Genomic DNA, 17984 nt, shown 5'->3' on the forward strand with positions numbered 1-17984 from the left:
ACTTCGCAAGGTTAAAATATAATATATTTTCTTTTACGTAATAAAGTTAAAGAAAGCTTGTTACTTAAAGCTTGGTTCCCACTAGAACGTAACGCAAGGACGTAAACGCAACGCAGGCGTTTTAACCAATGACAAGCGAAGTTATAGACAGTTAAGCGTGGTTCCCACTAGCGACGCAACACAAGGACGTAACGCAACGCAAGTGAATTGACCAATCACAAGCGATGGCTTATTCGCTTGTGATTGCTAACTGTCTATAACTTCGCTTGTCATTGGTTAAAACGCTTGCGTTGCGTTTACGTCCTTGCGTTACGTTCTAGTGGGAACCAAGCTTTAGCAATCACAAGCGAATAAGCCATCGCTTGTGATTGGTCAATTCACTTGCGTTGCGTTACGTCCTTGCGTTGCGTCGCTAGTGGGAACTACGCTTTAGTGTGATTACTATAGTAATAATGGTATTATTTGTAGGCTACCGTACTTATTTGTTTTCTCGAATTTGATCAACAGCAAAACAAATTTGCCTCATGTTTCAATTATTAATTACAGTAACTGTTTTAATTTGTAGGACTGTCGCACCGATTGAGTAATGATGGTGTTTATACTTGGAGTAACGGAAGCCCTCTAAGCTACTCGGCATGGTACAAGAGCGATGGGTAAAGCCATAACAATATTTAACAATAAACCATTTTGCAATAAATTATAATAAGATAATACTGTAATTACTGAATTTATTGGCTTTTTAGAAAAGAAAATGTAGTATCAAACGAACCAAAACCAGGAAACTTGGAACAGTGTACATTAATTAAATTGGAAACATTCCATTCTCTTCAACAATGGAAAGAGGTGGCTTGCGAGTTCCCCACGACATCACAATACATCTGCAAGTATCAACTCGGTAAAGTAACAAGGCCATATTCATGACTGCAGTCGCGTGTTCAAATTTGAGTTAGTTTTTACCGACCAACCGACCGTTTGCACGCGACTAAAAATCGTACATCCCTGCCAAACATGGCTGACTCGTCTTGACTTGTTGCATGCGTAGTATAGTAGTACAGTAGTAGTAAAACTTTTGATATAATTTTATACCGTTTAATTCTCTGTCTGCAATATCAAACTTTGTGACAAAATTGTGATGTGCCCATATATGGACATGATGATGTCATACAGTTTAATGCTCTGTCTACAATATCAATTGTTTTGTGACAAAAATACGTGATGATGTTATACGGTACCACTACCATTATTTGGGTATATTACTACCATATTTGGGCTCATCACACTGTTTTGTCAAACTAGTTTGATAGTGTAGACAGAGCTTAACATCTTATAAAGTACCACCTCACATAATACAAATCAATTTAATTGTCTCAATACTTTTTTACTGTAATATGGTGATTATTTCAAGCAATGTTATTTTCACAGAGAACGCTATGTGGAGTAACTCAACAGTAGGTATGCATGAGAATTCATTTCAAGGTGATTATGTAATTTTATATTTTATAAACAGATTGTAATTACCAACGGGATTGAAACTTAATCTATCAATGAATAATTAATAAACGTGGTTATTTAAAGATTTATGTTGTTATGTTATTTAACATGAAAATGAAGATTAATAAAAAATGACTTTCAATAGGCCATTTCGCAGTTTTAATCAAGTTAATCTCTTCTGTAGAAAAAAAAATGCTTTTACTTACTTACTTAAAACAAAATAAACGGTTAAATGCAACAAAAAACCATTGATTTCCAGTCTATTTTACCATTTTTTTGGCTCTAAATTACAGTTTTTTCTGGTAAATAATTGTTGGTCAAAGTGTATAAATACTATGTGACATTAAAATAGCATTTATTTAACAAAAACAGTTTAAAACGTTTTTTTTCAAGGAGACAATATATCGATAATATAGATCAGATAAGGGAACTTTATATCTTTAAATATTATTATTAAACGGGTTATGATTAAATACACCTGTCTTTAAATGTATTACAGCACATACAGTAACACATATCCATACGGATGTTGTTCATAGGCCTGCAGCAAAATTCGTTTTGTTAATTAGATATTTCTTAATTTGAATACATTTATCTCTGATTTTGGCATTTTTATGTTTTCCCTTATGTAAATTGAAACTCAATTCAGCGTTTTGTTGCTGCTTTATTTTAATATTGTTGGAACTTGAAAAAATACCAGTACAAAACGACGAAATACATCACATGATATATCACATGTTATGATGCATAAAAAGATCAAATGGTACATCACAGGATACATCACATGTTATGATAAATGACGGACAGTTTTTTTCCAGAGAGATGTTATTTTATTTTATTTATTTTTATTTTCAATATTTTGACATTCAGAAACAAAAAAGTTGAACAGGGATGTCGAGGTAAAGCAAAAGTTTTAAAAATAGCATGAAATGAAAGATGTGCTTAACCAAACCCACGTCAACAATACATAAACAAACAAAATTCAATACATAACAAAACATAAAACAAATAAAATATTGTGCAAAAATTACATTAGAGATAGATTATAAAAATAGATGTTATAAGCCTTCGGCTATAAAATCTTTGGTTTTTTCTCAAAGCCTTCTGCAAAATTAAACCTTTTTCAATACGAGTTTTGCCTGTCAATTTGATTATGTACACAACTAGGCCTATATTCATATTAAACAAAAGCAGCACATTATTAATAATGATTTATTAAACATTTTTTTAAAGAATGCCATAGCAACGACTTTCAGTGTGATAACGAAGAATGTATACATGAAATATTTGTTTGCGATGGAACAGAAGATTGTAAAGATGGAAGTGACGAGATGAATTGCAAAGGTAAAGTAGCAATTATAATTAACAGCTTTCAGCAGTGACATCATCCTTGTATAATTACATTAAATAAGCTGTTTTTAATTTAGTAAATGTACTATTGATCAGTAGTTATGTAACTATAGAATTTTAATCATAACACCATGGTGAAGGAATACCAATATGTAGGATTACCATTTCATTGGAAATGTGATTGTTGTTGTTCGTTGTTCGACACTGTGTAATCATATTAAACGCACTTTTGAGAGACACGATGTATTTTAATTAAACTTTGCCAATGTAAACCCACATTTATTCACCTTTTCCATTACTTTCATTATATTATTGTACTTACATACAACAGTATACAATAGTATTATACATTCAAACGCATTATTTGGCTCTCCACACCTTTAAAAACTACGCAATGTCTACTGCGAGTATTACTTATTGATTGTTATATCAGAACAATAAATTATCTACAATATTAGTACATTCTCTTAGATGTTATTTCCTGTATAACTGATAACATTAACAGATAACATTTATTTAGATAATAATGAATGAAAATATACAAATAGATAAAAGATATTAAAGTGAACATAGATAAAGTAGTAATTGGTAGTCATTATTTTCATGGATTCCTTCTAGAAGTTAAAAACTTGTCTCGCAGGGACCCACAACAAAACACATTACTAAAAAATTAAAAATAAACCTAGAGTATATAATTATATAATTAAGGATAAAAATTACAGTATAATAACCTTAATAACACCTGTACAGGTTTATCATTGATTGTCTACCGAAATATGTCAGTAATTGTAAAATACTTTTTCAGCTACAAATTAAATAATTGTCATAGGTTAGCCGTTTTTCTTTTTTTTTTCTATCTTTTGTGGTTCACCACCACCTTTATTTATTCAATGTTTCATTACATAATTTATAAACATTTTCTACCTTTTTTCATTATTTTCTGTTTTTTTTAGTATCGTACCATTATACAAAGTATTTACTTCTTAACATTCTTTTTTCTGTTAAATCCTCTACTGTATTTACAATAACCAATTGTATATTAATTAAAATACTTAACTACATACATCAAATGCATTGTTTGGTGTACTACTAACCTGTACACCCACATAGTGTACACACATGTAAATACACACATTCATTTATCTATATAATTTTCACAAATTAAACATTAATACAATTAATACAAATGTTTTATAGATTCATGTGAGCAAGGTGGCTTCTTATGTAAAGATGGCCGATGCATATCTGTATCATTTGTTTGTGATTTCATTTCACACTGTAGAGATCTGTCAGATGAAATTGATTGCTGTAAGTTTAAATATGTACACATTGTAGAATTAGAAAGGAGTACGGGGCGCCATTTACACATATTTAAAGTATGTTGTAAAAAGTCATTGAACGCTTCTGTCATTTTGTTGATACATGGACGATTTTCAGCAAGTCTTGTTTATGATTGGGTCCCCCACTAGAACGCAACGCAAGTAACTTGACCAATCACAAGTGATAGATTATTCGAACTGTCGCTTATCATTCGTCAACTCACCTGCATTGCGCTTACGTCATTTTTTGAACCAAGCATTAGCGTCAACAAGTTACACGTCACCCGCGTATGGTGTATCGTGATGTTACATTGGCTCCCCATAGATGTATCGGTGTCCTAATGTTAAAGTTTAGCAAATATAACTTGAATATTATTTAAATTGTGTTTTCTCTAAAGATCATCCTAACTGCTCAGTGGGCCAGTATACATGCGACAATGGTCAGTGCATAGATATGTACATGCGCTGTGATCTACTTATACAATGTGAAGATTCGTCAGATGAAATGGAATGTGGTGCGTTTCTATCAAAACTTTATTTTTAAAACTTAATTTAATTTTTATTAATCCCGACTCTTTGTCCGAACATGTTTGAAATATACCAATGTTTATAAACATCATTACTACTGTATGAATAGGTCTATTCACTTGTATGCAACATTTGCACAAATTATGTAAATATATTAGATTATTCACTTTGTTAGATGTATGTTCATCCGGGTTCCAGTGCTATGATGGCTCCTGTTTACCATCGCGAGCCGTTTGTGACGCCACCAACGACTGTCCTGGTGGGATAGTGGAGGACGAGATAAATTGTGGTAATTATACCAAATACAAAAACATATTGTGAATTTAATTTCATATAATCATACATAACTTTATTTAATAATACAAATTATAAGATAATATTACTCTGAAAGATGTATTAAATTATATTTAAAGATTATTGGGGAAACAACACATGTTCAAAGAATGAGATGACGTGTAAAAATAATGAATGTTCACCAAAACGCTACAGATGTATCTTTGACCCTGATGAATATCACATACAAAAAGGATGTAGAGATGTATCACATCTCGAAGACTGTGGTAAGTTAATATTTGTAAAGCTCTGTCTACACTATCAAACTGTATGTGACTAAAATAATATGTTGTTTCCCTATATGGACACGAAGACGTCATACCACTAGTTAGACATCATCACACTTTTTTTGGTCAAATTAGTTTGTTAGTCGTATGTGTAGACAGAGCTTAAGAATCCACACCAGATCATTCATCAGCAATGTTCATTTATTAATAAAACTATTAGCATTATAAAAGTAATTAATGTTTTTAGGATTGGTAAAAAAAAAGGTACTGAACTTTATTTATGTTTTAACCATCGATAGAACACTTTGAATGTCCAAAGAACACGGTCAAATGTCCGGCAAGTTACTGCATAGCGGAAAGATTACGTTGCAACAGTGTATGGGAGTGTCCGAATGGCGAGGACGAACAGGACTGTGGTAATGATAACGGTTTTAAAATTGATTGTTCCATCTTGTCTTAGTGTCGCAGGTTGTTAATAAAGTATTCCTTTATTATTTCCTTTATAGATATGAAACGCCATGTGCGCATAAGTACATAGAGATTCATTCCCATTCATTTTCACATATATGTGAAATTGGTTTAGATAACTGTGTATGCTTTAGACACCTTTCTATTGTTTCTCAAAAGTTAAATATTACTTGTACAAATTGTTTAAAATTGTATTTATTTATATCTTTAGTTTCATATACCTGTCCTGGTTCATATAAGTGTAGTCATTCAGAAATATGTGTACCACGTGACGATAGATGTAATGGCGTCAAAGACTGTCCTGAAGGCGATGACGAATTTTTCTGTGGTAAATATAGTTCAGTTAAACTTGAAAAATGTTTTTCTTTACTCAAACCAATCTCATGTTTGTGTTGTCTCTTCCATTTGTCTTAACTAATATCCTAGCCAGACATTAGTTAATTTAAGTAGGCCTACCATACATTTTTTCAACGTCTGCGGTTTTCCTTCAGGAAATGAATGTCCAAATGGCTGTTCTTGTAGAGGGTTGGAGATGGAATGCAACGGTATTGCCTGGAACCAGACGATGGCATCAAGTATATCAACTTCAACACGATATTTGTAAGTATGTTTCACCAAATAAAATTGATAGGGTCTACTAAAATCAGATTACTGATGTAAACTATAAGCTGAGAGACTGGTTGGTTAGAAGTTTCAGTGCGTATTCAAAAATTGCCTTCTACCATTTTCAAGCTTAGCACTGATATAATGGCCAGTTAAAAGTGCCTACAACATACCAGGACTATACTAAAAATACGAATATGCCTGCATGTCTTGTCGATCAATTCATTCATTCATGTATTATTCATTGCAGAAATCTGACAGGTCTCAGAACAGTTACACCAGTGACCCGGAGGTCAAATAGAAAAGTGACGCTAAAAGAGGCTGTACTTATCGATATTGAACTATTCGCACTACTTGTAACGGCGTAAGTTCTTCAGAAAAGAAGATCGGCCTATAGCCACTACCGTTTTATACGTTTCTATAGATCAAACTCTCTTGGTGTTTTGATTAAGGTACTCTGATATACAAATCTATTATATGCACTCCTCATAATTGTTTTTTTAATTTAGGGACTTTTCAAATGATGGTATCGAAGAATTGTTACCTTATACATTTGGGTATCAAGCAAACATGAGAAGCCTGTAAGTAGTTTATTAAATCTTAGATTTTTTACTATTTAGTTTATGACATAACCAATGCTTTTTTCCATTTATCTTTTACTTTTCTTGAATTCAAAGGATATTGACGAACAACGATATAACACATCTACCATATGGTGCATTTTATGGATTAAATAGTCTTGAAATCTTGTAAGTATCAATCGGTCAAAACTTGCAATCTTATTCTCTTTACTTGCATTTTCCTTCTCTCACTTCCAAACATATAAGTCTGGAAATTACGTATGGCTATGTAACAAATCAGTGGTTTATATTTTTCAGATACATCAATGGCAATGGTTTAATATCCATAGATTCTGGTGTATTTCTTGTTATTTCGGAACTACAGTATTTGTAAGTTAAACATACGGGGCGCCGTTCACGGCATTGTAAATTATGTTGATAGACCAGTAGTATTGTTTCAGTTTTTTCAAATGACTTAATATTTCTTTACTTTAGATATATACAAAAGAATGAATTAGAAACGTATGAAGAAGACGTATTTGACGGTTTGGACAAATTAAAATCTTTGTAAGTGTTGAAACTATATTGTATATTGCTCTATGCCTAGAATATGTTGTTCCCTTCAGAAACAACTTGTAGGATCTGCACTGATCTAGTTAAAGATAGGTAATGTGTTGCTAAAAGTAAAATTAAATTGTTGATATACAAACTAGTTTGACAAAAAAATGTGATGTGCCCAAATATAGTAGTGATATGTCATCATGTCTATATATGGTCGCATCACTTTTTTTTTACATAAAGTTTGATAGTGTATACATAATTTTATACTGTATCACATATTGATTTCGCCTTGCAAATCTTCAAACAATTTAAAATAAAATTCTCATTCTTTTTTGTTTTCTTCCATAGCACATCGGACGATTTTCTTTTCTGTTGCTTTGTGGGTGATATCGAACACTGTGATCCTGCGGCTGATCAATTCTCCTCTTGTGAAGATCTCATGAAAAACGAAGTTTTACGAGTTCTTATGTGGATACTAGGAATAAGCGCCCTCCTAGGAAACACCATTGTCATCATTTGGCGCTTGTATTCCAAAGACTACCGCAATGTTCAGTCCATCCTTATCACAAATCTGGCCGCTTCTGATTTTTTAATGGGTCTTTACATGATAATAATCGCGGGAGCTGATTTATATTATAGAGGTCGTTACGCGCGGTTTGCAGACGATTGGAAAACAAGTTTTCTTTGTAGTTTCGCCGGTTCATTATCAACATTATCTAGTGAATTCTCCGTTTTTATTTTAGTTGTTATGAGTATTGATCGTGCCATTTCTGTTGCATTTCCTTTTAGTACATACCGGTTAAATCGTAAGAGGTGTATGAATTTACTTGTAGTTTCTTGGCTTATAGCAATCATCATCAGTTTCTTGCCGATGTTTAACATACCGTATTTTGGTGATAATTACTATGGAAGGCCCAGTGTTTGTCTGGCACTGCCGCTAACCGGAGACAGACTGCCAGGATGGGAGTACGCCATAGCCGTATTCCTAGCATTCAACCTGTTTGGATTTTTCATCATTGCAATAAGTTATATTTACATTTATATCTGTGTAAAACGAGCAGCAGCATCGGTGAATAAAAGACAGGCCAGTTCTAACGAGTTGAAGATGGCAACAAAAATGGCAGTGATTGTCTTCACGGACTTCTGCTGCTGGTTCCCAATCATCCTGATGGGTATTGTGGCGCAGACTGGAGCGTGGCAGATCCCTGTGGATATCTACGTCTGGTCGGCAACATTGATTATGCCCATAAACTCCTCCATTAATCCGTATCTGTATACTATTCCATACATTGGTGAGGCAAGGAGGAGGCGACGCATGAAAAGGCATGGTAAATCTATACATATGAACACTGAATCTAGAAGTAAGTACCTTGATTTTCTTTCGGGTTTTCGATGAAAAGACGCCCTTTCTCGTCACATGGAGATGATACACCGGGTTTGCCATCACTAGAGTCAGGAGTATAAACAAACGAGGATGATTAATCGGTAGACCACCTCACCTTAAGGCCAACTCCTTACGACAGCATCGTACGATGAGGCCCGGCGAAACGTCTTGACTCGTCGGTGTCTGAGTTGAATCCCAACGAGACGATTCGTCTTGAGATAGCGTCGGACGTAGTTTTTAGGTCGCCGGGAGAACTTTAAACATGTTTAACTTTCTCCCGTCGAGACGACTCGTCGGGCCTCGTCGCACGACACTGTCTGAGTTGGCCTTGCAAAGCAACACCCAGATGATACGTGACAAACTTTTCCAACATCATGTCTGACGTCAGCCGATATTTGTCACAAGATCAAAAATTTTATTTACATTATTGTAAAAACCCACCTTTACCAAACAAAACAATATCCTGGAATAATTCAGCACTTCTCAAAAATGCTTAAAACAGATGATAATTAATGATGACGCCATTTTGTTTACAATTACAGGTTTAGATTTAACACCATTGGAGAAGATTAGACTGGATGTTGAAAGGAACCGGATTCTTCCGATGCTAAGCGTTGGAACGTCTCGTCCTTATCAGTTGTCAGCAATTCTTGATAACCACGCCAAGAAAGTAGCGGCAAACGCGACAAAGCATCATGTATTCACGGAAAGAGAAGTTAATCAGATAGAAAACGATTTAACAAAAGCTTTGCTGTTTCTACATCGAAATAAAATGTTGCATGGTGATGTTTCCGAAGATTATATCATCGTATATTCAGAGTCGGTAAGTCGGTCAGCTCTGTGTTACGCCATTGTGTTGTATTTAAGATTATAAACTGCCCAACCAAAATAGTTTAATAAGTCATTATTTATATTTTGTTTTCATCTACTAGGACGGCAAACGAGCTTTTCTAATCGACACCCCAACACTCTCGATTGATTCTACTGAAGAAGATACGCTACGTTGTCAGCAAGAATTAGACCAACTCAAGAATGTTATGAACTCTTTACGAGTGTCGAAAAAACATCAAAATGGTTTATAACAAGATTAAAACATTTAAAATACTTAATGAATAGTCTAGCAAGTCCGTTATCGGTAAAATTTGGATTGTATTTAAATAAAGATGGAAATATTCCTCAAGGTGCTGTATAATACATTTTTAATTTCTAAGAACCGTATATTAAGCTTAATTCCTACTAGAAGTGTTTTGAGCAATCACGACGAAGTTTCCACGAACGTGTGATTGGTGTGGCGCAGTGTTGGACTAGGCCTACTGATCGTGAGATCGCGGTTCGAATCCAAATCTGCCGGCCGCATATTGTATCCTTAGATACTTTACTTACGTTTGCCTCTCTCCACCCAGGTGTCCCGGTTAGATCAAGACACAACTTTACTAGCTGCATTATGTGAATATGTTTCCATACCTGTTTGATACAAAAAAATGACGGGGGTAATAATGTTCAGCGCTCAGAGGTTTTACAACATTGGCGCTATATTAATCCAGGATATTATTATTTTTACTTCTGTTGCACCTAGTACTAAACTTGCGTTGCGTCCTTGTGGGATTGTGAAAGTCGTGTATATTAGTGAAACATTATGTTCTAATCGTTTTCAATTGTAAAATTAATTGTGTGTAAATTTTATATTTAATGTTTAAAAAACAATTAGGACGGTAATAATTAAAGTTCGATCATCAAGGTTGGTTATTAAGATTAACATAAGCTATGTATTAGTAATAAGGTTAGAATAATATTCATAACTTTTGTCTGTAATTATTAGCAATGTAATTGTTTATGTGTAATGTGTTTTAGTGCATCTAATGCATATAATAGGTATGTAGTGTTTAATCAGGAACGTATCGCAATTTATATCCGGCTGCTCTACATCATATCAGAGATGAACAAAATAAATATATAATGTCTTATGTTTTGCGTATGGTGACCTCTTTTTCAACATAATGCAATCAACTGCAGGGGCGGACGCAAGGTGTTTTCATACTGCAGTACATTTCTTTTTCTGTCACTAAATTAAAATTTAGATGCCATTTAATCATAGTAATAACCATTACCGTCAGCATATATTATATCTTTTTTTGTAGATATGTTTCTGAACATGCTCAGACTGAATTTCTGACTGTTTGGATTGCTTGTGTGCGTTATGAGAAGGTACACAAGGCCACACACTGTGTTCGTGGAATCATATGGGTCGTTGATTTGTCCATAATTATTGCATTTTGCCGGGGATTCTCTCATCATTTAAATATTTCCGTAGTAGGCTAATCTATTTATCTTCCTTTCCTACGTCTGTATATTGGGCCGAATTTCCGTAGTAATTACGGACATTCAATTTCTTGAAATGTGGTTTAAGCAACACTGTGTTGTACAGTTTTTGTTGTTTGCTACCCTGTAGCGATATTTCTGGCGAACTAGAGTTGCCATTTATCGTGAATTGTACGTGCGAGCTTACTATTTCCGGTCATAATTGGGGTGTCATTTAACAAAATTCGCTTCCTTACAGGCCCCACCATGGGGAACTGGGTTAGTATATCGATATCTACGGCATATCGATATCTTGGGCAACCCTCTTAAAATAGTAGTTAATGTTTGAAAATTCCATTTTAGCTTTTGAAAGTTAAATTATACGTTTTATAAATATACCAATTCTTTTGTTTTTGTTTATATATAAACAAAACAAGCATTTGTATATATGAAATTTTTTTGTCTTTTCATGAATACGCAAACCTACTCATAACCAAGAATTTAAAGATATTTTAATATTTCAGGTACAACAACCCGTCACAGTTAAATTCGAGTCTAGCTTGTGAAATTTTAACCATATTTTTTTTATACTTTATAATTATTTTTTCTTTTTATGTACTGGAACCTATACCCAAGAAGTTAATACCAAGTGACCACAGTTATTATTTTAATGTTGAGTCTTATCTTGCTTACAGATATGACATTTGTTTTATCTGTCTTGTCTTTTCATAAATACGTTTTGATGGAACTATCTCACAACTTATCAAGTTACTGTATATATCAGAAGATGTTCTTATTTTGTACATGACAAACCTTTTATTCTTTTTTTAAATGACAATCAGCCGAAGCAAAATCTATTCTGGATGCACCAGAACATGTACGATCAAGCATAATCAAGAGCACATTTAATTATCTGTAACATTTGAAAGTGTTTATTTAGGTGGTCTATGTAACAGAATGAAAGATGATAATTCAGTATTTATTTATAATAAGGTATTTTAACTAGTATGCTTAAAATGATTGAATCCCCTGGACATGTTGATCTGTTAACTCTGGTCCCTTTAAACAATTAAAATTAGATCACGGTTGGTTGAAAATCTCTCGACATGCGGCCTGGGTAACGAATGGTTAATGCTATTCATGAATGCAATAATAACGTCATTTAACACTGTATGTTATTGACAATCTAATAGATTAACTAACTATTAAAATGAAATAGTAGTTTTTATTAATATTAGTACAATGCATTTCTATACCTAGGCCTTAACTTGTTAATTTATACAAGAATATAAATCTAACAATATCATTACTACTAAGATCTGCCTAGTAGTTTAATATTTTAATTAATAACAATAATACATTAATTCAGCAATTAATGTACTGTAACATGGGAAAGTAATAGCCATGCTTCTTTAAAAAATGGGTCTTACTCTATTATTAATTATATTACAAATAAATCAATTTTATAAATAAATATTACAAGACTTAATTCTTTAAAATAACATGAAACGCGCGCTTATAATTTCTAAATCACTTTAAAGTGCATTAAAATATACATTTAACACCCACTATCGAGTGTTTTATTATTCATTTGCAGAAATTGTAAGTCGTCTGTAGTGTTAGTAGAGCGATTCCCAGTATCATGAACACTAGAATCGTCCACGACCATTTTTTGTCGGAAACAACATGATTTTTCATTCGTGCAACACCCGAACAATTCCGAATTTTCTTCTCAGAAATCCGGCAACCGTCACCAATAGATAACCAGATTCAGCGCGGAGTTTAGCAATCATTGCAACGTCAATGTAGAAAACCAAACTTGACACTATACAGCGATCCTCTTTCTCAAAACCATAGAACATTGTGAACATAATTCGAAGAGATTCATTTGCCCACCGCAACCATACCAGCAAATAGCGTAAACCACCATTATTACAACATACGCCCTTAACACAAGTTTAATAAATGTATAGTTACCTTCTCGGTTCAATTTAGCGGCCATTCAATTCAATTCAATTCAATTCACATTTATTTACTCATCGTTTATAAATACAGCTTCATAGCATAAATGATGGCAAGGATCCTGCATAGAGAAGTTTACACTTCTGTTTTCGCAGGACCCTTTTACATAAAAGACATAAAACAATAAACACAACATAATAGATACAAAATAAAAAAAAAACATTCCTATATACATTTTAGAGTTGTTCATCATCAAAAAGCGATACTGTTTTTTTAACATGATTATTTGTACTATGTGTGTATACTCGCACACACCAACACAAATGCATAATATATGCATCTATATTTTATGAGTAAAGCATTTTAAGTTCTGTAATTCGATAAAATGTCTCTTTTTACATATTTTTTTAGTATTTTATAATTTTTGTTAACAATATCTAAGTGATTTCTACAGAGCTCGTTCCATAGTTTCGGTCCGTGAATACTGATCAAATGTTGACCAGACGTTAACCTAGAGTATGGTTGTTTTACGCTACAAATATTTCGAAGATTATGGGTAGTATTTTCGTTTCTTTTGAATATCATTTGGATTCGTCTGGGTAAAACATTGCTTTTAATCTGGGCCATGAAACCTAGGACGGTAACTCTGTTGATATCTTGTATGTTAAGAATATTTAATTGCTTAAACAGTGGCTCAGAATGTTGCCATGGCTTTTTAAATAAAATTATTCTAGCAGCCTTTTTCTGGAGTTTAAGAAGGGATTCTAGTGTACTATCATATGTACTGCCCCAAATAATGTTTCCATACTGAAGGTGCGGTAGAATTAATGTATTATACAAATTTGTTAAAATATAATTAGGAAAAAAATGTCTAGTTTTTATCAATATTCCAATAGACCTAGCGGTTTTTTTGCTAATAAGCCTTATATGATTTTTCCAGCAAAGGTTCTCATTTATTACAACCCCAAGAAATGTTACATTTTTTTGTTGTTCTAAAGTAATGTTATTCATTTTCAATTCAATGTTGGTTGTAATAATACGCCTTTGGGCAGTTTTAAAGATTACGTAATTTGTTTTGCTGGTGTTTAATAAAAGTTTATTAGCTTTGAACCACATATTAATTCTATCTAGTTCCACATTCATAGTGTTTGCCAATGCGTTCAGGTTATTTCCACACTTGAATCCTGTTGTATCATCGGCAAAGCTAATTAATTCAATTTGTGTACTTGAGTTACATATATCGTTTACATATACAAGAAACAACAAAGGTCCCAAAACGGACCCTTGTGGAACACCAATACTAGTCTCCTTAATATTAGACGAAGTACCATTTATAAAAACATATTGCTTTCGTGATTTTAAGTAGTTACTGAACCATTTTAGTGTAACACCTCTTATACCATAGTGGAATAGCTTGTTCAGTAAGATACTGTGGTCAATAATATCAAATGCCTTTGACAAATCCATAAATGTGGCAATTACGAACTCTTTGTTTTTATCTTGTGAATGTATTTTTATAAATATTGAAAAATAAAGTATTAAAATCCAAATCATTATTACAACAACAGGGGGTATAATAACAATAATTAGATTTTATACCTCCCTGATTACAATATTACATTGAAATCAAAGATCTTATATACTAAAGATGTGACACTTCCCGCGTTTACGCGTAACACTTTAGAAGCGTCAAATTATAGTGCGCCCCCTCGCTTAAACGAGTAACGAACTTTTGCGTGACGATCGCAGTATTCTTAAGAAAATGGGATTGAGGAGTCGCGCCAAAGTTTGTATGGTTAAGAAACAATGAATGAAAAGAGAAAAAGTGGAGGGATATACTGTCCTGCAATTAATTGTAAAAGCAATTCAAAGGCCAACCCAGAACTTAAGTTTTACAATTTTCCCAAAGACAAGAACAGGTAAATTTATGTAATTAAATAAGTAGCCTACATCTTAACATAGGCCTATGCTATGTAGGGACTAACCTTACTTTACTGTGTATTCAATTTATACATATATTAATAAACTAGGCTAGGTAGGCCTATTATTAATAATTATTATTTAAACGTAGGTATGAAATGATTATTATTATCATTATTAGGCTACTACTAGGCCTAGGCCTAGGCCTAGTACATTAATTATATAACAGTGAACTTACACTAATTTCTTCACTGTTCCCTGGTTATATTACTTTATCCTTTAAAATTTAGTACCTTAAACAACTTTTAAAACTTTCAATTCAAGAAACATTTATTGACCAAATATTATATCATTACAATTGTTGGCATATAAGTAAAAATTTGGTCGAAAGACTACAAGAAGCCCAATTGGCATGTCGGTGTAGTCCCTCTTTTTACATTATACAAATAATAATAATAATAATAATAATACTTAATATAAACAAATTGTGATCTTAATTATTTCATGCTTTCCGTCTCATGGTTAATATTTGCTTTCTGTCTCATGGTTATTTTATTTCGTTTAATTTAACTAGCCGTTACATACATTACAGTATATTAACGCATGAAATAATTATTATTATCATTATTAGGCTAGGACATTAGTTATAATAACAGTGAAATTACACTATTTTTATTGTTCCCTGGTTATATTACTTATCCGTTGAGTAGCCCTAACAAACAATTTTTAATTGAATCTTATACTTAATATTTATGAAATTCAACCGTTAGTTAGTTAGTGGTTTTAGGTTAGGCTTAAGTATTTGACTTTAGGCCCTAACCAATTTGAAAATCAATTAGCATGCACGCAGACGTCCTATAATTACGTAAACGTTAATTATGATAAAGCAAAAACTCACCAGACAATTATTAATTTACAGGTGTGCAAAATGGGCCCAGAACACACGACGCGCGGATTTGAGAAGGAAACCAAGTTCCTATTTACATCGTAATTGCCGCTTGTGCAATATTCATTTCGAAGAATCTCAAATACTGATGGTCACAAGAAGACTTGTATGGAATGCAGTCCTTACAATATTTGATGTCCCAAATCCACCCCACCAAGTAACAGTGCGGCGTAAATTACCCACAAGACACTCGGAGGCAACACCAACTCCAGAAAACAATGTTCGAACGTTACAGACTGTTCACAGTGAAACAAGTAAGTGAATATAGTACTAGTGTACTAATAAAATACATTACAATAATTAGATTGTGAAAGTTCTTATTTTCTTCCTGATACAAACATATTGTTCATTAATGTTCTCTTTTTATACTTACCGTATTTGGCCTGTCAAAAAAAGTTATGTTGGCATTTAATATTTCGTTGTGTGACGTGGTACTTATTCTTAATTGTTGTTTTTGTGTAGGGGCTCCCCGTCATCATTCTGATCATAACTATGCTATGACGTCTACCGTGACTCCTTCAACACAAGACAGGACTGAAGATGAGTGCCAAGTTCCAAGTAAGCATTATATACCCTATACACAAAATGTTATTTATTAAAGTCTAGATTGACTGATTGGATAACTAACTGTTGGACTGATTCCAACTACTACTATTATTAATATTATAATAATAATTATTATTATTATCATTCTCAATCACAGATGCATGTGTTCCCTTTTTATTTCCAGATATACCGATACCCTTAAATGAGACGCCGGCTAGACAATCATGTCCGTCAACTTCAAGACATGCCAGTACTTTGAAATATCGAGTGAGGGTATGCCGACTTAAAGCAAAAATGAAGAAGATACAGTCTACCATCATTGAACTAGCAGGTGGTGATCAAATCGAAAGTATAATTCAGAAAGCTAAAACCTACATGAGTACTAATGCCTTAGATTTCTTTGCCGGCCGGTCAACTACGAATTGGCAAGAAGAAACCAAAGGGCCGTCGTTATACAGTGAAAGACCGCTTGTTTTCAATGGCGTTACATTTCCAAGGTCCCAGGGCTTACAGGTTTTGTAGAAAGATGTTTGTCCTTCCACACCCAAGATCACTGAAAAGGTGGCTACATCGAGTCGAAGTGAAACCAGGATTTAATGATGCCACTTTTTCATCATTAAAAATTAGATGTGCAACATTCAACGAACGTGAACGTGTGGTGGCCGTGTCCCTTGATGAAATGTCCCTGAAAGCTGCCATCAAATACAATCGTTATAAAGATTGCATGGAAGGGTTAGAAAACTATGGGAGCATTGGCACAACAAAGAAGGTTGCTACACAGGCGCTAGTGTTCATGGTTAGGAGTATGACATCTAGATGGAAGCAGTTTACGTACGTAAACCTACGCATATTCTATGCTGTTAAATTCTTCAACAGAGACATAATCAGTGATAAGAAGAAGAGTAAAAAATTAATTAAAGTATCACATTTATGAGGTATGGTAATTGTAGGAGGTCTGTACGCGCCCCGGTCTGTGCATTATCGGCTAGAAATGATGATCATTACGACGGTCTGGTATGATGATTGAATAATTGTAAATATGATGATTTTATTTCAATGTTTCTACATTTTTTATATTTCCTCTGGGTGGCCCGTGCATCATTTTGCAATAGTTATTGAGTTAATTTTAAACTGAGACTACTATAACATAACTAATTGCTATCTCAGGTTTTAAATAAATTATAATAACAAATGAATGTCATGGCGAATGATGGGTACATAATGCAGTAGTCCTAGTATGAATTGTCTCAGAATTGACTATCATAATCTGTTTCATGTCATGACTGTAGGCTTAAGCCTATGATTGTTTATAAATATATTCCTAAAAATTATTGCAATAAAATAGTCGAAGTAGTGATTTTAAAAAGTGACTTCTTGTTCTTTTTTAATTGTTTATAACACACTATTTGACTAATATATTTTCCTAATATGCACTGTTTTGCTGCTGGATGAAAAGTAGTATATAAGATCTTTGGAATAAACCAAAGA

The 17984-nt window shown here is 33.3% G+C and overlaps 1 protein-coding gene and 1 pseudogene across 1 annotated transcript in view; both read left to right on the forward strand.

Moving 5' to 3' along the window:
- The window catches only part of LOC140061248 (uncharacterized), a 12757-nt gene extending 395 nt beyond the window's left edge, over window positions 1-12362 (forward strand). Inside the window, exons 2-20 of the mRNA XM_072107759.1 lie at window positions 566-653; window positions 744-895; window positions 1423-1476; window positions 2725-2835; window positions 4039-4149; window positions 4559-4675; window positions 4864-4977; window positions 5102-5248; window positions 5548-5664; window positions 5928-6044; window positions 6208-6316; window positions 6570-6683; window positions 6829-6900; window positions 6997-7068; window positions 7198-7269; window positions 7375-7446; window positions 7789-8801; window positions 9367-9647; window positions 9757-12362. Of these exons, the coding sequence (XP_071963860.1) occupies window positions 566-653; window positions 744-895; window positions 1423-1476; window positions 2725-2835; window positions 4039-4149; window positions 4559-4675; window positions 4864-4977; window positions 5102-5248; window positions 5548-5664; window positions 5928-6044; window positions 6208-6316; window positions 6570-6683; window positions 6829-6900; window positions 6997-7068; window positions 7198-7269; window positions 7375-7446; window positions 7789-8801; window positions 9367-9647; window positions 9757-9906 (3083 nt within the window). The 3' untranslated portion in view covers window positions 9907-12362. The remainder of the gene's footprint in view (window positions 1-565; window positions 654-743; window positions 896-1422; window positions 1477-2724; window positions 2836-4038; window positions 4150-4558; window positions 4676-4863; window positions 4978-5101; window positions 5249-5547; window positions 5665-5927; window positions 6045-6207; window positions 6317-6569; window positions 6684-6828; window positions 6901-6996; window positions 7069-7197; window positions 7270-7374; window positions 7447-7788; window positions 8802-9366; window positions 9648-9756) is intronic.
- A 2362-nt stretch (window positions 12363-14724) lies between these two features.
- LOC140047762 (uncharacterized) lies at window positions 14725-17799 on the forward strand (annotated as a pseudogene).
- The last annotated feature ends 185 nt before the right edge of the window (window positions 17800-17984 follow it).

Source organism: Antedon mediterranea, chromosome 1, assembly GCF_964355755.1.
Source record: "Antedon mediterranea chromosome 1, ecAntMedi1.1, whole genome shotgun sequence".
NCBI lineage: Eukaryota > Metazoa > Echinodermata > Crinoidea > Comatulida > Antedonidae > Antedon > Antedon mediterranea.